The sequence below is a fragment of the Podarcis raffonei genome, chromosome 10 (assembly GCF_027172205.1).
Source record: "Podarcis raffonei isolate rPodRaf1 chromosome 10, rPodRaf1.pri, whole genome shotgun sequence".
Taxonomy (NCBI): domain Eukaryota; kingdom Metazoa; phylum Chordata; class Lepidosauria; order Squamata; family Lacertidae; genus Podarcis; species Podarcis raffonei.
The window spans coordinates 79,120,333-79,145,752 of record NC_070611.1 but is presented as its reverse complement, the minus strand read 5'-3'; the positions used below and the strand labels follow the sequence as shown (position 1 = coordinate 79,145,752).

Below are 25,420 nucleotides of genomic sequence, written 5' to 3'. Positions count from 1 at the left end.
TTATACCCCGCTCACTCTGTGCGGCTACCAACAGAATATTAAAAACACGATAAAACATCAAACATTAAAATCTTCCCTAAACAAAGCTGTTTTAGAATGTCTTCTAAAAGTCAGATAGTTGTTTATTTCCTTGACATTTCTGTGGGATGTAATCCACTGGGAGCAGTCAAGTACAACATTCCTTGTTCTGCTAGAGTGGACATGCAAGGGGATGTTGGCCCAGCCAGTCGAAACTTCCTGCTCCTCCTGGCCTGGAGCATCCTTCCTTTTGCATGTGACTAGTGGGTGGGAGTGACCTTCCCAGACCTGGTCAAAGGCCAAGGCATGCTGCCACTCTCTCCTCTTTTCCATCTTCTTTTCATCCTGCAAACTTCCTGGACTGAACTCCTGGCTGCCAGCCAAGCAGTCCCCCAGGTCAACTCCCTTAAGGGATAAACCTGTTAGTATACAGTAAGTTTGTAACTTTAAGCCTAAAACCTGCCTTCAGGGGTCACACTGTGCTCTGCCTGATCATGAGTAAATTTAAAAGGGGATCTTACCAGGAACATACAATTCAATCTGAGGCAGATTGAATTGCATAATAGTAAAAGGTTCTTACAAGCCTGCAACCAGCTTTCTACTGAAGGGGAATGTAAACTCTGCTAAGTAAAGGAACTTGCTAGTGCAAGTTAGGAAGAATCTTAATAAACAATATATCCTCTCCTGCAACCCTGAACATTCCCGCAATCTGATGGGAGGGCATTCCACATGGCGGGTGTCGCTACCAAGAAGGCCCTCTGCCTGGTTCCCTGCAACTTCGCTTCTTGCAGGAAGGGAACCGCCAGAGAGCCCTCGGAGCTGGACCTCAGTGTCTGGGCTGAATGATGGGGGTGGAGACGCTCCTTCAAGTATACTGGACTGAGGCCGTTTAGGGCTTTAAAGGTCAGCACCAACACTTTGAACTGTGCTCGGAAACGTACTGGGAGCCAGTGTAGGTCTTTCAGGACCGGTGTTATATGGTCTCGGCAGCCACTCCTAGTCACCAGTCTAGCCGCTGCATTCTGGATTAGTTCTGGTTTCCAAGTCAGCTTCAAAGGTAGCCCCACGCAGAGTGCATTGCAGTAGTCCAAGCGGGAGATAACCAGAGCATGCACCACTCTGGCGAGACAGTCCGCAGACAGGGAGGGTCTCATCCTACATACCAGATGGAGCTGGTAGACAGCTGCCCTGGACACAGAATTGACCTGCGCCTCCATGGACAAAATGACTCCCAGGCTGTGCACCTGGTCCTTCAGGGGCACAGTTACCCCATTCAGGACTTCTGTCTTGTCAGGATTGTTGCCAGAAAAATCCGAGGGCTCCCTTGGACAAAATAAAGACACCAACCAAGACGATTTGGAGCAAACCAGCAGCCTGTAGGCTTGGCCTTTATTTGATACTGTCGCGACAGGACTCCCACCACCCACAAGGTGAAGCAAAATGGAAGCCCCGAACAAAAGAAGACCCAAACTTTTATTAGTTTCTAATCCCCTAAGTTACACCCCTAGAAATACATCATAACTACATCATGACTACATTAAAAACAGGAGGGGTCAGGGGAGGGGTTGCACAGGTAACCTGAGTATCATGACACCTGGCCGGTGCCCCTTCTCCCCCTCCCCATGAGTCATTTTCAGAAGGCAAAAGGGTAGGTGCAGTTTCCTGCCCCCTGAGGGGGAATCCGATCACTGTTCTTTTGTCATTGTCTGTGTTGAATCCACTTGTGTATGCAGTCCGTTGTGTTCTTGATAGTCTTCTGTCTGAGCCCATCAAGATGACTATCAAGGTTGCCATGCCAACTGGGAAGGGCTGCAGAGTACGTGCCTCCTCGCTCAAGGGATTATGGCTGACCAGTATCAAGCCACCCCCCCCCCCCTTTGATAGTCCTTGTCATAAGAAGTAAAATAAAAGTGGTTCGTTGCAAATCCGACGTACGGCTGATTTATAGTGAATTTATGAAGAAACTGTCCAAAGAGTTCAAAAGGCACTTTCACTTTTCCGGAAGCGGCTTGTTACATTTTGATTAGATCAGTCATGGTCAATTAAATCCGGAAACTTTGTAATTGAGAGCTGTCAAAGTATAGAGAAGCGTACGCCTTTGCCTGCAGTACCTGCGTGGCCGCCACAAGAGGCGCTGTTCGGTAACGCTGATTGGCTGAAGCGGCAGCCGACTGACCTAGGGTTCAGAAAACTGGTCTACCCATTATAAGAATAGAGCGAAGAAGGGTTTTACGGTCAACTCACGAAAAAATATACATGAAAACAAAGGGGTTCCGTGCGGAGCTGTCAGATTAGTGCTTCCTTATTTACGGAAGGCTTTTCAGGGGATGCCCCTCTAAAAGGGGCATCTCCAGGCTCGGGGAAGGTGGGAAGTGTGTGTGTGGTGCTTGTGCATTACAGTGTAATGAAGTGGGGGGGTCTCCTGCTACAGGATTCAACCTCAATCTGTTAGCCACCATCCATCCTGCAACTGCCTCCAGACACTCACAAAGGACATTCACTGCCTTCACTGGTTCTGATTGAAAAGAGAGGTAGAGCTTGGTATCATCCGCATACTGATGAACACCCAGCCCAAACCCCCGATGATCTCTCCCAGCAGCTTCATATAGATGTTGAAAAGCATGGGGGAGAGGACAGAACCCTGAGGCACCCCACAAGTGAGAGCCCAGGGGTCTGAACACTCATCTCCCAACATCGCTTTCTGGACATGGCCCAGGAGGAAGGAGCGGAACCACTGTATGACAGTGCCCCCAGCTCCTAACTCCTTTAGACAGTCCTGAAGGATCCAGCAGAACTAGGAAACAGCTTTTAATTTTGTCCCTAGCCTGCCAGAGATCGTTAACCAGCTCGACCAAGGCAGTTTCAGTCCCATGATGAGGCCTGAATCCTGATTGGAAGGGATTCAAATGGTCTGCATCCTCCAGGTGTGTTCAGCAACCACCTGCTCAATCACCTTGTGTTTTTTTAAAAAAATAATATTTATTACTTTTAAACCTTACAAAAAGGAGAAAAGAAAAGAAAAAAGAAAAAGCAAAAGAAAGAAAAAACAATACAGTACAATATATAAACAATACACAACACAACATTAACACATTAAACAAAACGAGAGCAAAAACAATTCAAAAAACACACATCATACCATCTCAATACCCTCTCTTTCATTCACTTGTTTCATCGACCTCCTCTCACCTCCCTTTTTGTATTCCATTTCTATTAATTATTTCAGCAAATCCTTTCCATATTTCTCTATTTTCTGTCATACGGTTATCTTAACATATTTTAACCTTATTTTCCATTAATACTATAGTACTTATTTATGCTTAATTCCTTATAACATTTCTACTAAAGCTGTATAATTCCATTCCAACATTTTTCTAACACTCATTAATTTTACATTATTTCCATATATAGACTTTAAACTTTTTCCAATATTCTTCCACCGTCTCTTCTCCCTGGTCTCGGATTCTGCCAGTCATTTCCATCAATTCCATATAGTCCATCAACCTGGTGATCTTCTGTCCGAGGCTCTTAACTCTTTTCCAAGTCCCTTCTGCAAGTCTTCTTCATATTTATACATGCACTTTACTTTGTCTTCTCCTGATCTTGTTCTTATTTTCCTTCCTTTGATGCTGAAGAGTAGATCTCGGGGAAATTCCCACCTAGCAATGTTTTTATTCCTTCTCGACAAGTCAGCCAAATCTCCATAGTTAAAACTAAGATTCAAACGATATTTCAGGACGTATTTCAAAGTTCCTCCAAATCTGGCAGTCCCCACAACTCCAGTCTCCTCCTGACCCAAGTCCAGGTCCCAAAGGTCAGTAAATCCCTGCATGAAGGGATCTATCCAACTTTCCTTCTCCAGTCCAAGCGGGGCTCCAATCCTCAAAATCTGACTTTCTCTAAATTCAATCATAAAAAGCATCAACTTATAGTCATCAAATTGCATCTGTAAGGCTGGGGCTCTCTCCCTCTCCACTTGTGCTACTTTAGGTTCAACAACAACAACTTTCTCCCCCGCCCTCTCCACAATTTGCCATGTCAAAGTAGATCCCTGTATCGATTCCTGAATAGTTTCTGTATTAATATTCACTTTTTGACCCAAATTAGTCACTTTTTGTTCCAAGTTATCAATTTTTATAGTCATCGCATCCGTCTTCTTATGGAGCTGTTCCAGTGAATCATTTATCTTACATAATAAAACCACTAAGGCTTCTTCTGTCAACATTCTTAACGCTCCAAGGTCAATCCCAGATTCTCACAGTTTTTTATCTTGCAGCTGGAAATTCCCCCAGCATAGCTCATGTAACAATTTCAAAGGCTTCCTCTAGGGGGAAACAATTTCTATTTGTATCAATCCTTTTAAGCACAGTTCAAGCAATAAAGTTAGTTTCAATTTTCAGTTACTTTTACTCCTTTTAAAACGCAGAAGGAGACAATGGAAACAATGTATTTCTCTTATTTAACTAGCTGTCAACAAACGATCTATTCACAGTCAATGAGCATTTCCAAAACGTCAGTCTTACTAGCAGCCCGTTTCCAGGTTCAGAGCAGTGGTAATTTGACTTTCTTCACTCTCTCCTGCAGGCTTACACGATCCAAAATTCCCCCCCTCTTCTCCTGCTTCCAAGGGGGGGTTTGATGATTTTAGCCGATGGAAGTTTAATCCTTTACGGAAGGCTTTCCAAGACTTTAGCTTGCAGCCTCTTTGCTTCAGTCTATTTACAAAAGGGGAAGGCGGACTTCCTGTTTGAAACCTCCCCGTTTCGGTGCCAAATTAAGACCTTTAAAAATCCAATTTTCCGTTCTACTCACGGGTAGTTGTTTTAAGATCAAATTGTCCACAGGAAAAAGTCAGCGCTCTCCGACAACAGCAATGCGGCTTCACTCCGTGAAAGAAGCAGTCAATTCGAAGCACCGCGCCACTCACCCCACGTCGCTCCGGATCCCCGAAACTGGGTTTCCCCGCGAGTAGGGGAGGCGCAAAAGGTGCCAGCCGAATCCCACATTCACAGGCTTCTCCCGCCTGTGATTTTTTGTGGTCCCCGCCTTCGCCGTGGCGGCCAGACCCAAATTTCCACGAAGCAAATTCCTCCCGATCAGAGGAATTCAGCCATTACCAGAGGCGCTAACCCGGAAGTCTCCACCTGCTCAATCACCTTGCCCAAGAATGGAAGATTTGAGACTGGACGATAGTTGGTCATATTGGCCATATTGGCTGGGTCTAAAGATGTTTTTATGAGAAGTGGTTTAATGACCGCCTCTTTCAGCAGGTCTGGGAAGACTCCCTCACAGAGGGAAGCATTTGCTACTCTGCATTCACCACCTATCATATGTTTATGTTTTATATCTATGCTATCTTTTTCTTATTATATTATGTATGACTGTAACATAGTATGTGTTGACAACGAGATATGACAGAAAAGCCAAACAACAACAAAAGTGGAAGACCACAGATCTGGGCACAGACCACAACTCACACCTGTGCACATCATAGCCTTTGCAACCTCGTGCCTCAGATGTTTGGGACTACAAGTCCCATCACCCCCAGCATGCAGGAGAACCATGTGAGGCTGAGGCCGATGGAACCTTTTCCAGCTTTACAATCTTCTTCTTTAGGTGAGGTGACCAGAACTGCACAGGATTCCAAAGGTGGTCACACCATAGGTTTGCATAATGGCAAGACGATATTGGCAGCTCACATTCCTATCCTTTTCCTAATGATCCCTTGCATGGAGTTCATCTTTTCCACAGCTGCCGCACACTGGGCCCACATCTTCTTGGAGCTATCTACTATGACTCCAAAGTCTCCTTGCTGGTCTGTCACCACCAGTTCACACCCCATGAAGGTACACCAAGAACGTGCAGGCCCTGGACCCCTACAGGCTGTTGACATTTGGGGGCCTTTGCACCAAGTTATCCAGTTTCCCATCAGTAATCCTCATGTGTGTTCATGAAGTCATAGTCCTGCCTTGGTAAGATCCCACCTAAAGCCCTGGGCCCAGTTCTGGGCACCACAATTTAAGAAGGATGTTGACAAGCTGGAACATGTGCAGAGGAGGGCAACCAAGAGGATCCAAGGTCTGGGAGCGAAGCCTGATGAGGAACGGTGGAATGGAGGCAGTGAGAGATTTTACTTTCTTGGGCGCCATGATCACTGCAGATGGTGAGAGCAGCCACGAAATTAAAAGACACAACAACAACTTAAAATTAAACAACACAACAAAGCAGAAAATACAGGAAATACGCAGAAGGAATTGTGGAATAACACCACCAGATGATCCAGAAAGCTGATGCTACAACTTTTTTATTATTATTTAAAAAATCACTAACTTAATGGCAATTAATGGACTATCTTTTTATATCAGCTCATATATATCTGCATGTTCAGTGTGTGTGTGTGTGTGTGTGTGTGTGTGTGTGTGTGTAGTAGCCTTATGGATATATTTGGTGAGTTTTAAAATCTTAGTTTATCAGAATAAGGTTCTCAGTCTCATTAGAAATTATAAAAACAAGGTGTTGAATTTGTAATGCAATTAGTCATCAATAGTTAGCCACTTGGCCAATCTATATAGACAACAGGGGGAGCTGACCTGGACTAAATAGAAGTGGCCTTGACCACTGAGGAAGACCCCTGGGGGGGTGTCAAAAACACAATTGGTCTCTAGTCATTGTTTGCCCCATCGGGTTGATATATAGGCATCATTCTAGACAGATATACATCACTATTGTCAGCGCTGCCCGAGGTCCCAGCTCACATAAGACCAACACTGCTTCGTTGTTTAGTATAAAAGTCTTTATTGAAGTTCAGTTCACTTCCATAGCCGCAGCGTGCAGCGCTACGTCCCGAACCTTAGACCGCCGAAGCTCCGTCTGAATCTCCTCCCCCCTGACACCAGTTTAAGACTCTAGCCTTGCTCCACCTCTTCCTCTGTTCCTTTCTCCTCTGGGTCCGCCTGCCCGTCGGGGTCTCGCCCTTCCTAGACTCTTCTGACGCTGAGTCCCCTGACTCTTCCCCCTCCCTCCTTCGGGCTTTAGGACCTGGCTCCCAATCCGGGTTTTCTGCTGTCCCGCGCGCCTGCACATTTGAACTTGGCGCGCGCGCGCAGCCTCCCACTTTCCTTCTGACCGTTACACTTGTGTCACTGCTCCCTCCTTCGGGGAGGCTAGCTGGACCTGACCTCCCCTCCCTTTCCCCACTTTCCGATGGGGGCGTGGTCAGCCCTGACTCATCTTCTATCCCCGCTGGAGGAGAGGCTGGTCCTGACACATGTGACTCTTCCCCCCCACTGCGCTCTGGTGGGGGAGCTGGTCCTGATCCTCCGCTGCTGCCTTAGGAGTCCCCGCTGGCCCCTTGCTTCTGGTGCGTCCCCCCTGGGACCCCCCTTGTCCTTACCATCGGCGCCCCCTTCTGGGAATCTTCTGATTCGCTGGAGAAGCTCATGGAATCTCTCGGGTCACTGTCATACTCCCCTACGCTCCCCTCGGATTCCTCTCCTTCGCTCTCTATTTGCTCTCTCCCCTGTGCTTCTGCTCCTTAGCCCCTGACAACTATGTTTCAATAATTTTATTCACATTTCAATTGTATGTTGATGTTTTTTGTGGGATTAAATGTTGTTGTTTTGTAGCCATTTTATCAACACTTTATATACAATTTTTGCTCTTGCCCAATTCTGTGTAAAGCTAGCAACTTCTATTTAACAATGACTCCCCTTTCCATGACTCTCAGTGTAGGAGCGCAAATATCCAGAGATGTAGTGATCAGGTGGGATTGCTATGAGGAATTATAACAAGTATAGAGTAAGCCATCTGTGTCAGCAATGAAAGCATTGCGTTGACTGGGTTTAAACTATTTTGATATGATTCTTGATCAATCTACACCCCTGCATCCCTGTTTCATTTCTCTCTCTTCACCAGTCACATACACTGCCAGTTGCTTCGCCAGGCAGGCATCCTGGGCGATAAAGACAGTGGGCAAGTTTCTTTGATGTAGGATCTTAATCTTAGGGCCAGGAAACAGATCTCACATGAAGGTGATAATGATTGCTGTCCTCCTGGCCATCCTCCTTATCATATGTATTGATTGTTTATCACCTCTGGGGTTGCCAGATGCTCTTCTTTGTAGTTCTGTTTTTTGTTTACCCTGTGCTTAATTACTTTTAGTAGTTTAACTTGTCCCCAGTGGGTTTGTGGAAATGCTCAGAAGAAATCTGATTGATTCTTACGAACACTCTGTAAAAAGTTTTTTGTGTGGATAAAACTACCTGGGCCAGGGGCTGCACACGGGACAAGCACAGAGAGACACGATTATACGCACCCTTCCCAAAGTCTTGCTGGTTCAAGCCTCTGTGTGTTTTCTTATTAATCAGAGTTCAATCCTTCCTTTACTTTGGGAACGCCTTGTTACGGAAAGGGGGGGGGCATGTCTTCTTCACCTTCTTCTTCGCTACAATATATCCATTTATTCCCAATTGTCAATGTCAAAAGGGACTAAAATCTATAAAATCCATAGAAAATCAACGTGCCAATTTGCTCAATTTCTCTAGGACTCTATGACACCTCCCCTGTCCTCCATAATCCCTCAAGTAAGGTGCTCTGCCAAGCCTTTCCTCCGGGCAATGCCAGGTGGCAGACTATGCATACATGGACCATTGTCTTCCCATCACCGGCACTCAGGAAGCGCTTATCTGCGCATATCTCCAGCTCTGCATATTCCCCCCTCCCTCCTCCATATGTTAATCCGGTGTAACCCAACCTCTCCTTAATGTATTCATGATGTAACTGGGATGTATTTTGCACTGTATTCTGGGACATGGGGGGAGTTTCAAAAGTTCATGTCACCCCTTTCTCGCTGTTCAATCTTGCCTTGAACCTGTTGCGCAATAAACTTGGATCTTCTGCAATTTGCTCCTGTCCGGCTGAGCTCATTTTCTTCCGCAGGGACCCACGGACTTAGTCCGATGAGCTGGGTGGCAGAGTAGCCCCGCACCCAGATTTTAGCCGTAACAGTTGGCTGCCCAACGTGGGGCATGCGGTTCTCCCGCGTTGCTGACCGGGGGCCCCGAAATCTTCAGCCGGCACCGGGCTATTTTGCCTGGGAAGATCCTTTGGACCCCCGGCCATCTTCTGGGCGGTAATCAAAAGCCCCAGGAGTTCAGCCGGGGAGCAAAGAGGGATCCAGCCGGCTTATTCATCGATCCCGGGATCATCATAGAAGACACGTGAGTATAAGGAAAAGGAAAAAACCCAGTGCACTGGTGGGAAGGGGGTGGAATCTCCTGGCAACTGAATTCTCTGCCCTCCTCTCTATCGCTCCTTCTCGCCTGTCTCTTGGTCCAATTGGTGAGAGAGACCGTGGACTGCTGCTCGACCCAAAAGGGGGGTTCTGAGCTCTATCTCTTTCTCCTCTCAAACCCTCCAGTCAGCCGCACCAATTGGGAGCCCGAAAGTAAGACGGAGAGACCCGGCTTGGAAAGACAGCCGACTCCCCGCAACGGGCATCCCAGTTGAAAGCAAGGGGCTGGAGTTCTTCTTCCGAACTTCCCGAGCGCCCTTACAGAGGGGGCAGGAAGGGGTCTTGCTTTCTGTCTCAATCCCAGCCGCACTGGTCGGTGCCACGTAACACGTGTATCGTGCGTGAGCCCGCTTCCAAAAGCAAGGGGGATTTTCGGTTCAAAACTCTATCCAGGGATCACCCAATCTGGCACCGCACGGCGCGGGCGTTCAGTAGGGCACCTTTTCCTGAGATTGTGACGATAGGTAGGAGGTTGCCAGGAGGGATAGCCCATGAGGAATTGGGCGGGATCGGCAGAGTGGAAAAGGACCCCAGGTTATTAAATAGGAAATAGGAAAGGAATAGAAAAAGGAACCGAGTGGGTGAAGCTCGTTAAATTGTTAGGAAGTTGCCAAGCAACAAGGAAAGGAAAAAACCCTAAATAGCCCCCTGTACAAGTTACCCAGATCCAAATCAACCCCTCTCTTTCTCCCTTCTCTATCCCAGAAAAAAGAAAAAACAACAACAAAAAAGCAACAACAACAACACATGCATATATAAAGGGGTACCCAGTCAACTAAGCATTGTGAGCCCTGCCAGTTTGGTTAACTGGTGGTGTTTGAAGAGGCAAGGAGGCTCTTAAAACCATGTGGGACCTTCCTACTAATTTCACTTAATGAAGCCAAAGGAAGTGGCCCAACTCCTTGCAATAACCAACTAAAGGATGAGAATATATATGTTTACATGTTGTCTGTTATGTGTGTTCCTTCTGTCTCTGACAGACTGCCTTTCTTAAGTGTGCATAGTTTAAACTGCAAGCTTGCTTCAAAATTTTAAATCTAAGGAAGGCATGCTGGACCTTATCAGTCCTAAATAAGACAAATTGAGAGTGAAGGGTGCAAATGTTTACCCCACCTCTTGCTTTGCCGCAACTTTTGAGATTGTGAGTCTACAGTCTATTTTGGAATGTGAAGTTAACCTAATGTTTCTGCTGCAAAAGCGTAGTTGAGCACAACTGCTCTCTCAAGCTAAAATGCAGTGTCTGTATTTCATTAAGCACATGCCTATGAAAATAGGTGTTCTTTCTAAGAAAATTGTTAATAAAAGGTAGAAGCTTTGATAGACAACAATTGTCTATCTATAGAGTCCAGTCCTGATATCAGTCTCTAAGATCAGCCAGGGTTTCCTGGCTTCTTATTGGAAAATGCCTCTCCCACTTGTTTCAGTCTCTTTCAGGCCCCCCCCCTTTCTTACTTCCGTGCCGAGTGAATTGACTCCTGAGTAAGCTTCCTTCAAAAGGGGGGGCACATTCTTTGCTAAAGGTACCCTGCATCTCACTTTCCTATGTGTAGTTATTAAAATAATAGTAGTAGTAATAATAATAATAATCTAAATTAGGCTTACTATTCCTCTGCAAGTTCAGGAAAAATTGTTCACTTTTGTATTCCCTTTAAATCAAATCTATGGCTGTTTTAATTATGCTTAATAAAAGATCCTCTCCCTATCTTAGAAAAACTGTTCACTTCAATCTTCCTTTAAATATCATTTCACTAGGAACTTGCATTCTTTAGTCTAAGGAAGTAAACTCTCACTCAAACTAGCTTCAAGATCTGCTAAAAGGGTTCTGCATAAAGCTGGGTACTTTTATTTTCCTCTTCCTTAGTACATGATAGGAGCATTGATTGTGCTCTCTTCCCCAGTAGTGCCTGTGTACATAAGTATGTGTGTGTCTCTTTGGTAGTACAAATCTTGCTGTGAAATCTTGCTGTGAACCCTATATTTTGGAGGGTTGGACTAGATGACCCCAGGGTCCCTTTCAACTCTCCCAATTTGTGGCTGTGTGGAAGGACATGTGTCCGCAAGCATTGGAGAGTAATTCTTAAATTCTGGTGTGGTGATGGAGTTGAAATTCAGCCTAGCTTTGCTCTTTAGTTTTAAAAGGTGAGAGGTGAAGCTGTGATGTTTTGAAGCACAACTGGTAATATCAAGCATTTGAGTGATTACAGTGTTTATCATTTTGTCTACTATTTAAAAATCAGACTTCAAAGTCAATTCAAAGTTTAAGCACATACAAATACATATGGGCCTTGACCAATCCTGTAAATAAAGGGCAGGAAAATTTTTTGTCTGCAAATGGTAAGGCTGAAATGACTTAGAATGTTAAAAAATCCTATGAATTCTGACTCTGGCCATTTTTCCCATATATAAGGGCGTGGCATTGTTCCGCGAATGACCAGAGGGAAATCACACAAAATGATAGCCCTTTCCTGTAAATAAAGGAAGCACTCCCTTGCTTGGGCTGCAGGAAACATGATCCCTTAGAAAATTTCTAGCTTTGGTAAATGCTTGAATTGCAGAGTTTCTTGTTTTGTTTTAAATCAAACCCTATTTTTAAAAATCTACTCCTTATCCTTCATTTCCTTTATTCAAATGGTAATTTAGCCAAAAGATTCAACATTTTCAATAGTATAAAAGGTTTGCTGAGACATGAACTCTGCACATGCACAGAGGCTAGATCAGCTAAAAAAAAAAGGAAAAGAAAAAGAGAGAGAGAGGAAGGAGGGGGAACTGTAAGGGGGGAGAGGAGGTTTGGAGAGCTTGGGCTGCAGGGAGAAACTTATCCAAATTTCCTTATGTAAAACTTGGAACCATTGAGGGAAATCACGCTTAATGTACCCTTAAGTACTGGACCATCAAAGTCAAGAGGTTGCCAAGTTTCAAATCTTAACATGCCAAATTCTTTTCACAGGTAAATATCAAAGCATTTCCCCCTCAATGGGATTTAAATCACAGACTTTGTGTGCATTTTAGGAACAGCATTTCCTGACAGGCTTCTCACATGAAATAATTTTCCCTTTTAACAGGACATGTGAACCCCGATAACAAAGTGTTTGTCCCTTCTTTTCTCCCACAGCAACTTTCTTTCTGTTCTGTGAAACAAGTCTGAATCCCTGCTATATTAGTGACTTCCATCTCTTTGTGGCTTTGACACTTTTAAGTTACAAATAATCTGTTTTCATTTATTTAATCCGTTTTTCCATGATGTCTATGAAATTAATCGAAGCACAACCAAACATTATTTGTGGAATGGTATTTGTTTACCTTTTGCCTGAGCATTTCTTATTGATTCTGTCATTTTGGCTAGTTCAAGGTACTTGCAGAACTTTAAATTGTCATTCATTTTTTCTTGGTATTAAGTCATTTCCCAGTATTTTGCTATTAACATCCTAGCCGATATTGTCACATCAAGAAACACTCTTTTATTTTCATTGTTACTTCAGGTTTCTTAAAATTGTGTGTCTTAGCATTTATTTATTTTTGGTTCCTCATAGGTCATTGTGTGTGTGTGTGTGTGTGTGTGTGTTTTATTATTATTTTAACCTTGTATTTTTTACAGTTCTCCTTCTCTACATATGGAGTAATTTTTTTTTAATAATATGGAAGGGAGAAGAAAAACCAAAGTGAAGGAAAGCAAACAAACTTAGCAGATAATAACAGTAATTATATGGAAATGTGATAATAATATCGAAATGAATAAAATGCTTAATCCGCTAAGATTTTTATTATTCGCAGCTTCCCACGGAAACTGAAGGACATCCTTTTTGCCTTTCGCCCCTTCCCTGCTACAGGATATCACTTCTACAAATGTGTTACTACAGATCCAATGAAAAGCTTCGCCACCACAAGACCTGCAACAACAACAGACACCAAAGTTTTCAAAGTGGCCACAGCTATCTCTTTCAAAGGATATAGACTGCCGGGGGAGTGGGGCTGACAAAGTGGGGAGGAGTTGAATTGCAAGGACATTTTCTCACTTTTGAACCTCAAGACTGTGCTCCGGCATTGAGAAGATACATGCGTTAAAATATCACAATTGTCTCAAGATATGCAACTGATACTTAACTAGTTTGTTTTGTATTATGTGTTATTACGTAGGAATGTTGAAATGTGTCTGACAGTGTGTTATTTCCACAAATGGGGGAAATAAATTTGTGGCTATTTTGTATGTAATTGTTTTATGTTTAATGTCTTATTCCTTACACCCCAGTGGAGGATTCTCATACATTTTATGCTTTTTAACAGACCAGGCTATTATGTAGTCCAATGTTTAGAATTAGATAAATCTATAACCACATTTCGTTGTTTCACCTGGCACTCTGCCAACTTCCCTACCCATTTTGAAATGTGGTAAAACTCACTTTACCAAGGAGAAGCCTCAGGAAGGTGTATATGCTTTGGTTTAGCAGGAATAATCCCTTATAGAGTTAAATTGACTTATTTGGACAAGTGCCCCTTAAGAATGGTTTTGCTTTAGCAGATTGGTTTGAAAAGTTGAGAACCATGGGGCAAGATAAATTCAAATTGGACTCTGTTTGAATTGGGCAAGTGTATCCAGGCTGCAATTAGCTTTTGGTCCTTAAAGTGCAAGTGAGCAACTTCCCATGACTGCAAGACCAGAGCCTATAATAATAAAATCCCATAGAATGGCCAAGGCAAAGACATTTCTCTCATGACGTGTCCAAACCTGTGCCAGCTGTGGTGAGTGCCAGGCAACATGGTTAATATGAAAGCCCTAAGTGGATTCACCAGGGATTGCCACTACTGTGACACCATGCCGGTGTGAGACCACAGAAGAGCTACCTTCGCACCTGAGAACACAAAAACGGTGGAGCTAAAAAAACCAAACTGCATTTTTTTCAGTCAGTAGTGGACCTTCCTGCTAAATGTAAAGCATAGACCACTATTGAACAAAATACAACAGGTGTTCTTTTATGTGATATCCTATATCCAGCTATCTGCACTACTATACTTGCAAATGACCTTAAGAGGCATGGCTTGCAAGTCCCCTTCAGGTTTGCACAAACCCACACATCTGGTACGGTGGATACCAAGTTATTAGTGCATATCTATATAACATACACGTACATTATTGTATTGGTCCGTGTTGCTCCCTCCTTTGCTGCCCTGCTCAACCCACCTCCTTTTCCATTAAAGCCTATTCCCACTCACAGGGCACCCCTACCTTCACCGAGATTTAGGGTGCGGAGAAAAGATTTGCAAGTTCTTACAGAACTTTAATGCAAATCTATCTCCGAATGGGGGACTGTTACGGAAAGGGGGGGGGCATGTCTTCTTCACCTTCTTCTTCGCTACAATATATCCATTTATTCCCAATTGTCAATGTCAAAAGGGACTAAAATCTATAAAATCCATAGAAAATCAACGTGCCAATTTGCTCAATTTCTCTAGGACTCTATGACACCTCCCCTGTCCTCCATAATCCCTCAAGTAAGGTGCTCTGCCAAGCCTTTCCTCCGGGCAATGCCAGGTGGCAGACTATGCATACATGGACCATTGTCTTCCCATCACCAGCACTCAGGAAGCGCTTATCTGCGCATATCTCCAGCTCTGCATATTCCCCCCTCACTCCTCCATATGTTAATCCGGTGTAACCCAACCTCTCCTTAATGTATTCATGATGTAACTGGGATGTATTTTGCACTGTATTCTGGGACATGGGGGGAGTTTCAAAAGTTCATGTCACCCCTTTCTCGCTGTTCAATCTTGCCTTGAACCTGTTGCGCAATAAACTTGGATCTTCTGCAATTTGCTCCTGTCCGGCTGAGCTCATTTTCTTCCGCAGGGACCCACGGACTTAGTCCGATGAGCTGGGTGCCAGAGTAGCCCCGCACCCAGATTTTAGCCGTAACAGCCTCAAGTAAATATCCTTCCTTTACTTTGTGAACGCAACATCTCAGTGTTCCTTAGGTACATAGAAAGCTGCTTTACTGTACTGAGTCAGACCATTGACCAATCTGCCTCAGTAAAATGGCTTTCCAGGGTTTCAGACAAGTTCTGCAACTTCATTCTCCATAGCAGATGGCAGGGCTGTTCAAGGGGATCTTGGCTGACCTCCTGGCAGTGGAGTTCCTGGTGCTTACCAGGAGTGAGAGGGAGAGGTGGCAAGGGCAGTCAGTGCAATGCAAACGCAGCACTGGGAGTGCAGGATTGGCTCACTCATTGTTGCCATACGACTGGAATTTCCTGGACATAACTGGCATTCGGCCCTCATAAACAGCATCCGGGCGGAAATCTGCAATGGCCAGGGAAATCCAGACATAGGGCATCCCGTTTCAGAACTTTTTGAAATATGGCAACCCTAGTGTTTGCAGCCCTCCCCACTGCTTTGCCCCTCCCAGAAATGGGAACTGTGGGAACTGTGCTGCTGGGAAGTCAGGTAGTTATAATATAGGGTTGCCATCTGCCTAGGAATTCCTGGACATGTCCTCTTTTCGGGGTCCTACATGCCCATCCAAGGGGAAATTTCACATTTTACAGTAAATGTCCTGGATTTGGGGTTAAAAAAATGTGGGGGTGTGTGTGCTCTGATTCAGGCTTTGGTGCGGGCACAGGTGACCCAGGCTCTGGCTCTGGCTTGGCGGTGGTGGTGGGGCTATCAGGCGATGGCCCTAAAAAATCTCAAGAACTTTTTGTGCCCGTATTTCTTGAAATATGACAACCCTAGTATAATAAATTATCAAACCAACAGCAGCACTGACTGATTTCAGTGGGATCTAATTGTGCATAAATGAGTTGGAAAGCAGCCCGTGAGCTTGGACATGCCTGGCTCTATGCTGGATTACAAGGGGATGGATGCTTCTTAGAGAAACCTCTGTCTGTGCTTCTAAACACATTGACCTTTCTTCCCTGCAAGAGATTGCCATGGGACTTGCAAATGAGACTATGGTGATAGAGTTCATCTTGATTGGATTATCCGAATACCCCAGAGCTCAAACCATCTTCTTCTTCTTCCTCTTGGTAGTCTACCTCACTAGCTTTCTTGGTAATGGCCTCATTATCATGCTAATCATTGTGGACCCCAGGCTTCATACTCCCATGTATTTCTTTCTGTGTGCTCTATCTTCTATAGACATCGCCCTCATCAGCAATACAGTTCCAGAGGTCTTGGTCAACTGCTTCATTTACAGGCCGACAATTTCCTTCTACAGATGCCTGTCCCAGATGTACATTGGTCTATTACTTGTCTCCACTGAGTGTGTCCTGCTTGCGCTCATGGCATATGACCGCTTTGTGGCTATATGCCAGCCCTTGCACTACATGAAGATCATGAGCTGGAAATTTTGCCTTTGCCTCGTGGCTGCATCTGTGGGCTTTCCTTTCCTGATAACTCTGATCAATGCACTGTTGCGGCCTACTGACTTCTGTGGACAAAATGTCATCAATCATTTTGCATGTGAGCTGGAGTCGTTCCTCAAACTGGCTTGCTCTGACATTCATGCTAGTGAGCTCTTTATGCAAGCTGCCAGCATCTCTATTTTAATACCTCCCTTTGGTTTCATAGTTGTGACATATGGGCGCATAGGCCTGGCTGTACTGCGCATCCGTTCAGCACAGGGTCGCAAGAAAGCCTTTTCCACCTGCAGCTCTCACCTTGCTGTTGTCAGTGTCTTCTATGGCACAATCATGATCATGTACTTGAACCCACAAGGGAAATCGGTTTCTGAAAAGGACAAGCTCATATCTGTAGCATATGGAGCTTTGACACCTATGCTCAACCCTTTGATCTACAGCCTGAGAAACAAGGATGTGAAGGGTGCCTTTTGGAAACTGGCTGGAAGGAAAATGTCAGAATAAGTATCAAATGGATTGCATTTGATAGTGGGCAATTTCTGATAACAAGAGGAAGTTGTGGTAAAGAAGAGGAGGAGGAGGAGGAGGAGGAGGAGGAGGAGGAGGAGGAGGAGGAGGAGGAGGAGTTTGGACTTGATATCCTGCCTTTCACTCCCTTTAAGGAGTCTCAAAGTGGCTAACATTCTCCTTTCCCTTCCTCCCCCACAACAAACCCTCTGTGAGGTGAGTGAGGCTGAGAGACTTCAGAGAAGTGTGACTAGCCCAAGGTCACCCAGCAGCTGCATGTGGAGTAGCGGGGAAGCGAACCCGACTCACCAGATTACCAGTCCATCGCTCTTAACCACTACACCACACTGGCTCTCTCAGTGGGACAAATTACACGCTCACTGTAGAGTTGAAGCAAATTAACCTTTACTGTTCAGCCTAACTAATTTCTGTGATAAAAATTGTGAAGGTTCCCAAGTCTGACAACCAGGCAGACACCTTTGCTGCTCTATGGAAAGCCTCCCAGCTTAACTATGCCTTCAAAACTTGGGAACACATGAAAAAAGAGATATGCTTATTCAGTATAAGAGAAAGCCGGGTGAGGAGGAGCAGTGTGAAGTTGTCCTTTTGTTGAACAAAATATTCCAATGTGACCAATGTTGTCTGTCCTGAGGAATGCTTAGCTTTGATATACGGAAGCAAACCAGTTTTCATTTTTGTTCTTATTGGAATTCCCCAGCATCTTTACTCCTCCCACAGCTCTATTTTCATGTCTAGGAGCAGAACATGTTTACTCAGCCCGCAGAGGTGGCCAGAGATAGCTGCCCCAACCTTCCTTCCCAGTGCCTGCTTTCAGAAGGCAACCACTGGATAACCCCCAGACCCACACACGTGTGTGTGTGTGTGTGTGTGTGTGTGTGCGTGTGGAGTATCAGTTCATTAGGCTTCAGAAAAACTGAATTTTTTAAATGTCTCTACTTTTGATAAAGACCTTCAAGCCAGGCTATCCTAATTTTGTACCATGAGCTGTTATCCTTTCCGGAGTGTCTGCATAAGAAAGGGAGACGTGCCTTGCTTCATGTCCTAAACTCCCTCAAAGTAAACCCATATAAGGAAAGGAATGCAAAGGGATCACGTGGAGCGAGGTGCTGCTTAGAGAGAGTTCTTTGTGAGCTTGCTTAATGTATATGCAATTAAGGAAAGACCATAAATGGTATGTGTCAGAGGCTCAGGAGCAGAAGAGCAGGGGAGAGAGCAAATAGAGAGCGGAGGAGAGGAATCAGAGGGGAGCGTAGGGGAATATGACAGTGACCCGAGAGATTCCATGAGCTTATCCAGCGAATCAGAAGATTCCCAGGAGGGGGCGCCTATGGTAAGGGCGAGGGGGGTCCCGGGGGGACGCTCCATAAACAAGGGACCAGAGGGGACTCCCAAGGGAGTAGCGGAGGATCAGGACCAGTTCCCCCACCAGAGCACAGTGGGGGGGAAGAGTCACATGAGTCAGGACCAGCTTCTCCTCCAGCGGGGAGAGAAGATGAGTCAGGGGTGACCACGCCCCCATCGGGAAGTGGGGAAACGGAGGGAAGGCCAGGTCCAGCTAGCCTCCCCGAAAGAGGGAGCAGTGACACAAGTGTAACGGTCAGAAGGAAGGTGGGAGGCTGCGCGCGCGCGCCAAGTTCAAATGTGGAGGAGCGCGGGACAGCAGAAAACCCGGATTGGGAGCCAGGTCCTAAAGCCCGAAGGAGGGGGGGAGAAGAGTCGGCGGACTCAGCGTCAGAAGAATCTAGGAGGGCTGAGACTCCGACTAGCAGGAGGACCCAGAGAAAGAAGGAACAGAGGAAGAGGTGGAGTAAGGCTAGAATCTTAAGCTGGTGTCAGGGGGGAGGAGATTCAGATGGGACTTCTATGGTCTAAGGCATAGACGTAGCGTTGCACGCTGCGCGTCTGGAAGTGAAACTGAACTTCAATAAAGACTTTTTTACTTGAGGAAGAAGCAGCGTTGGTCTTGTGTGAGCTGGGACCTTGGGCAGCGCTGACAGTATGCTAATAGGGCGATGTAGCCTAGGATAGGAGGGTTTTTGCCGCTATGGGTTAAACCACACAGCCTAGGACTTGCTGATCAGAAGGTCGGCGGTTCGAATCCCCGCGACGGGGTGAGCTCCCATTGCTCGGTCCCTGCTCCTGCCAACCTAGCAGTTCGAAAGCACGTCAAAGTGCAAGTAGATAAATAGGTACTGCTCCGGCGGGAAGGTAAACGGCATTTCCGTGCGCTGGTCTGGTTCGCCAGAAGTAGCTTAGTCATGCTGGCCACATGACCCGGAAGCTGTACGCCGGCTCCCTTGGCCAATAAAGCGAGATGAGCACGCAACCCCAGAGTTGGTCACAACTGGACCTAATGGTCAGGGGTCCCCTTTACCTTTACCTTTATGCATATGTAGTGCCTTAAGAGATAACAGAAATGTATATATGAAGAAGCCCCTCCCTTTGCTCAGAACTGATTCCTCTGAGTCAGCTTGCTGGCTAGCCAAGCAATAAACCTTTTGTTATTCTTCATTCACTGCGTGGAGTTTTCTTTCAGCCCAAACGCTGCTATTTTGCAACACTTTGTTAAGAATGTAATAATCTCAGGACGATCTACTGCTTGATAATTGTAATGGTTATAAGGGGTTGCTCGTGCGTAAGTTGCCGCCACTCCTGGCTAGGTTGCCTGGTTAAACCTTTTCTGTCTGGACAGCCCTTCACTTCGTGGCTGTTTCAGTCACTAGCAGAATCCGTCAGTGGGCGTTTCTTGAACCTCTTCCAGCAAAGAAGTTCTTTGACGCCAAGTCTACGCCTACTCTCCCTGCGCGGAAGTCTTCTGCGCAGGGTGGGTGTGGGTAGCGGAGGACCCGTGCTCTCCCCGCTGGTCTCCGGCGAGGAGTCCTGGAGCCCCCTCGCCGATTCCCCCATCTGTCCCCCTTTATCCCTGGTGTTACGCTGATTTCCTTCCCCAGCCAATGAGCTGCCTCTCTCCCTGCTGGGCCCTTCTCCAGCATCACTTGGGAGCCTTGCCTCCGCCTCTGGCTCCGATGTCAGTTCCCTGACAATAATAATCCAGTGAAAAGACACAGGGCCTAGAGGTCAGACTTAGATCTTATGTGATAATGTATATTTCTCTCTTTTACTTATTTCCTTTGTTGGTTGTATAATCCTTATAATGAAGCCATAATTACTTTTGTTTATGATTATCTTCCTTATGATAGAATATAAAAATAAAACTATACATACATAAAAAACTGTATTTTGTCAATGATTCTTAAAGGAATTGTATGCTTGTGAGGGGCATAGGTAAAGGTAAAGGTACCCCTGACCATTAGGTCCAGTCGCGGACGACTCTGGGGTTGCACACTCATCTCGCTTTGTAGGCCGAGGGAGCCAGCGTTTGTCCTGTTACGGTAAATTCCGGGTGCGAGACTGCTCAGCCACCCGGCTCGTCGGACTAAGTCCGCGGGTCCTAGCGGAAGAAAATGAGCTCAGCCGGAGACAGGAGCAAGATGCAGAGATCCAAGGTTTATTGCGCAACAGGTTCAAGACCAGATTGAACCCCGAGAATGGGGTGACATCAACTTTTAAAAGTTCCCTCCAAGTCCCAGAATACAGTGCAAGAAACGTCATGAATACATTATGGGAAGGTTGGGTTTCACGGATTACATCATGAATATATTACAGAAAGGTGGGGTTACACGCATTAGCATTTCAGGGAAGGGAGGAGGTAGTATGCAGAGTGAGAGATATGCATAGATAAGCACTTCCTGAGTACCGGTGATGATAAAACAATAGTCCAGATATGCACCGTCTGCCACCTGGCATTGCCCGGAGGAAGGGCTTGGCAGAACGATCTGACAGGATTAGGGTCTTCCTGTGTACATGACTCCTTGCTTGAAGGATTATGGAGGCAGGGGAGGTGTCATAAAGTCCAGAAGAAACTGAGTCAATTGACACCAGAACCAAGGAAATCGGTGCTATGGTTGATTTTATACGAATTTCAGAAGTTTTCAGTCCATTCCAGTCTATTCCCATATTGATAATTGAAGTCGGAAACAAAATAGATACATTGTTGCAGAATTTGACACTTTCAGGAGTTCAGGAGTTTCGGTTCCATTGTTCTCCCAGCAGGGAGCCGTCAGCAGCTTGTCAAGAGGTTAAATGAGGCGTGCAGGAGCTCACTGAGCTAGCTCTGCATGGCGAATGCACGGTTCTGATTGGATAAAGCGCGGCCATTACAGTGAATGGAGGATACAATTTGACACGGTCTACCCACGTTAGAAATGGAGCGAGAGGGAAGCTTAAGGAAAGATGGTGGGCTTATTTCGCCCGTATAGAGGGAGGGAAAACCACTTTATTCATGAGGCCAGGGGTATAGTGTGGTGCTTGTGTAACGGTGTGGGGGCTGAGGGGTCAGGGCAAAGCTGGGAGCCGTCGAGGTCAGCGCCTCGGACCCTTTGGTGGCCGGTGGAGGGATGAGGGAAGGTACCCCCCCTCCTTCCGTATCAGTCCTCAGACAGCTTCCGGGTCATGTGGCCAGCATGACTAAGCCGCTTCTGGTGAACCAGAGCAGTGCACGGAAACATCGTTTAACTTCCCACCGGAGCGGTACCTATTTATCTACTTGAACTTGGACATGCTTTCGAACTGCTAGGTGGGCAGGAGCTGGGACCGAACAACGGGAGCTCATCCCGTCGCAGGGATTTGAACCGCTGACCTTCTGATTGGCAAGCCCTAGGCTCTGTAGTTTAGACCACAGCGCCACCCGCATCCCATTGTGAGGGGAATACATTCCATCAAATGAAAGATTGGAAGAAAGAATAGTGAGGCAGAAGAAAAATAAATTTATGTTGCTAATATGCTGGTGGTGCTTACCATATAATTTCCCTCCTTCCTACAGTGTTCATAATATAGTCTTATTTAGATTATGAAATAATAAAGTCCAAAATGGTAATGTGAAGTATGTTCCCCCTGGGTTCAATTACATACCATTACTTGTGGGATTCACCTCTGCGCAAACATCACTCTCTTAACACCAACTTTCCCGCTACAATTTCTTTGTGTTCTGGGTCTGTGATGTATTGTGGAGAGCATATTGTTATAAACCTCTCAGATCAACATTAGGAGACGTACCAGCAGGTAAGCATTTTAGTGAAAAGGGGATGACCATGCTTTGACTTCTCAGTAGTATTCATACTGTTTCCAACACTTGGCCTGATGAAGAATCAGAGGCATAGCTATTCAAGCTGGTTTGTGTGACTACCTACAATTCAGATGGCAATCCAATCTCAATTCTTCTTTCTTTATTTTCTTGATTACCTGACTAAAGAGAACTGAAAGGTTGGGAGAAATTTGTGTTAAAATTTTATTTTGGGAAATGAGCCACTTATACATAAGACTATAAGTTTACAACTTCTGACTGCCAGTGGAGGCAAAGCATTTCCACAGTGGGTGGTTTTTTTTGTCCTTTAAACACATGCTCAGATATTTGTCGATGAGTTTATGACTTCCACAAGAATTCTTTTTTTTTTTTTGTACAGGGTATCTACTGAAGAAGGAATGGCTATCTGGGTGTTCCAGATAACCTTTTTGATTTCTTAGATGTGCATTAATGTGGGTTTTGAATTTCAGTAATTTTTTATTTAGTAGTAGTCGTAGCAGTCATTGTTATCTTCTTGCCTTCTACGAAAGTTTCTTAGGGCAATATACCATAAAAACAGCACAAGAAAAATTGAAAAACAACACACAGCATATATCTTCAAAACTCAAAGCAAAGCAAAATAGGCACCCATGGTCCATACATTTGTCTTGGCTAGGTCTTCTGTCTTGGATAGAGCAGTTTTTTAGGGATGACCAAAATTGCATACCTCCCACTGTGACATATTTCTAAATACTTCATTCTTTTCAACCTGCAGGAAAATGTTATGGCTGCTGAAAATGAGACTGTGGTGACTGAGTTCATCTTGATTGGATTATCCGAATACCCCAGAGTTCAGGCTGTATTCTTTTGGTTCCTCTTGATTGCCTACCTCATTAGTGTGCTTGGGAATGGACTTATTATCCTGCTGAGTATAAAGGATCCTGACCTTCATACTCCCATGTATTGCTTTCTTTGTGTCCTCTCATCACTCGACCTTATCCTTACTAACAATGCACTTCCAAATATCTTGGTCAACTGCTTCATTTACATGCCCACAATTTCCTTCTCCAGATGCCTGCTGCAGATGTACATTGGTTTGTTAGTTGTCGCAACAGAATGCATCATCCTGGCCATCATGGCATATGACCGCTTGGTGGCTATATGCCAACCCTTATACTACATGCAGATCATGAGCTGGAGAGTTTGCATAGCCCTGGTGGCTGTCTCTGTAACACTTTGCTTCCTCAACACCGTAGCCACAGTCCTGTTGCAACCTAGGGACTTCTGTGGCCGACACATCATCAACCATTTTGCATGTGAGTTACAGTCATTCCTCAAATTGGCTTGCTCAGATACACATATCAGTGAGTTATTTATGCAAATTTCCAGCCTTTTTCTCCTAATACCACCCTTTGGTTTCATAGTTGTGACATATGGGCGCATAGCCCTGGCTGTACTGCGCATCCGTTCAGCACAGGGCCGCAAGAAAGCCTTTTCCACCTGCAGCTCTCACCTTGTTGTCGTCAGTGTCTTCTATGGCACAATCATGATCATGTACTTGAGGCCACAAGGGAAATCAGTTTCTGAAAAGGACAAGCTCATATCTCTAATGTATGGAGTTTTGACACCTATGCTCAACCCTTTGATCTACAGCCTGAGAAACAAGGATGTGAAGGGTGCCTTTTGGAAACTGGTTGGAAGGAAAATATCAGAATAAGTATCAAAACATGATGATAAGGCCATAGCTTTCAATTACTTTTATTAGCATAGGTGTGATCTGAAGATACTCGAGGGAAAATGATGTCCTTCACCCATATTTTTTTGATAATGACATTTAACCAGCCCTGTTCCATTATAGCTCTCAGTTCTGTTAACCAGTTTCCCTCCCAGAGATTCATGTCCCCTAGAAGTGTCCCCCCCCATCGACATCCAGAATTGAAGGAAACTGCAGCAAGAGGTGACAGCTCTGGACTTGACTTAATTTGAAACCTTTTCCAAATCATATAAATGTTTGGAGTGACAGAGTTTCATTTTAAAAACTGTATGTTCTCTCCTATTTTTATGGCATAGGGATTTTTTTATCTCAGCAGGTGAACCATTTTGTTTTATTTTTGTTGACAGCAAATTTTGCAACCATTTTTTTATATTCTGAGCATGGCTGTGTTGTAATAGCATTATATGTTAGGAAATATCAAACCACCTGATATTTGTGGACAGAATGCTTTTGATGTAATTCTGAGTTTCCTGCACGCCCTTAAAAAACTTAGATATTCCTATTTTTCATTCATTTGTCACTCATTGTCCGGGGAGTGCCATTGGGACAGGGGAGGGAGGCAGGGGGATACAGAGAGCCTCCAAGGCTTCTGAGGAGCAGCTCCTTGTCCAAGGGTGGGGAAAGCCACACCTCCAGTGCAGCAGAGGGGGGAGGGGGAAGCCAACTGAGAGCCCAAGCGCCTCACCTAGCCTGGCCAGCCAGGAAACAGGCACTCCCTTTCCGTCGCCCAGTTTGAGCAGAGGGGTGAAGTGTAAGGAGGGGAGGCAGAGATTTGGGGTGTCTAAGTATTTATGCTGGGGGAGAAACCAGAAGGGGCCACTCCCGGAATCTGCAAGTGACTAAGACGGACATGAACTTTGGGGTTCTGCACTGTAAATAGTTGCACAAATAAAAACCTGCAAAAGCAACCACATCACCACCTGACACTCCTGTTTAATATAATAGTATTAGAAACAGAATATCTTTATTTTTTTGTAAAAGAGCTTCTTCCTGCCCCTGAGAAATTTAAACTTTCCCAGTTTGATAGATCTATTTTTATTTCTCTAATTGATTTGGAATGATTGACTTGACTTAGATCTTCCAAATCTCCAGATTCTCAGATATCCAGCTGGGGTCTCCTTTAATCTACGCTTTCTGTTTCCCATGTGTGTTACAAAGTTAACTGGCTGGCACTGTCCACCTCCAGCCACATCAGGCCCCCAGGGAACAGTGGGCAGTGCCCACTTAGCCAATCGGAGGCAGGGGCTTGGGGGTTGCAAGCAGCCTGCCCCTACCCTACTTAAGAGGGCAGCCAGGTGTGAGGATTGTCGTGGGATTTTTCCACCCACCCACCTAG

General features: G+C 45.2%; 2 protein-coding genes across 2 annotated transcripts; both read left to right on the top strand.

The window, feature by feature from the left end:
* The first annotated feature begins 16,231 nt into the window (after positions 1-16,231).
* On the top strand, positions 16,232-17,164 carry LOC128421606 (olfactory receptor 13H1-like). Its single transcript, XM_053404584.1, has one exon. It carries the CDS (start codon positions 16,232-16,234, stop codon positions 17,162-17,164), a length of 933 nt encoding a protein of 310 aa, XP_053260559.1.
* Positions 17,165-23,094: 5,930 nt separating this feature from the next.
* LOC128422658 (olfactory receptor 13H1-like) lies at positions 23,095-24,397 on the top strand. Its single transcript, XM_053406955.1, has one exon. It carries the CDS (start codon positions 23,095-23,097, stop codon positions 24,025-24,027), a length of 933 nt encoding a protein of 310 aa, XP_053262930.1. The 3' UTR covers positions 24,028-24,397.
* The last annotated feature ends 1,023 nt before the right edge of the window (positions 24,398-25,420 follow it).

Coding starts and splice junctions, on each gene's coding strand:
- LOC128421606 (XM_053404584.1), top strand. CDS start 16,232: ATGGGACTTGCAAATGAGACTATGGTGATAGAGTTCATCTTGATTGGA.
- LOC128422658 (XM_053406955.1), top strand. CDS start 23,095: ATGGCTGCTGAAAATGAGACTGTGGTGACTGAGTTCATCTTGATTGGA.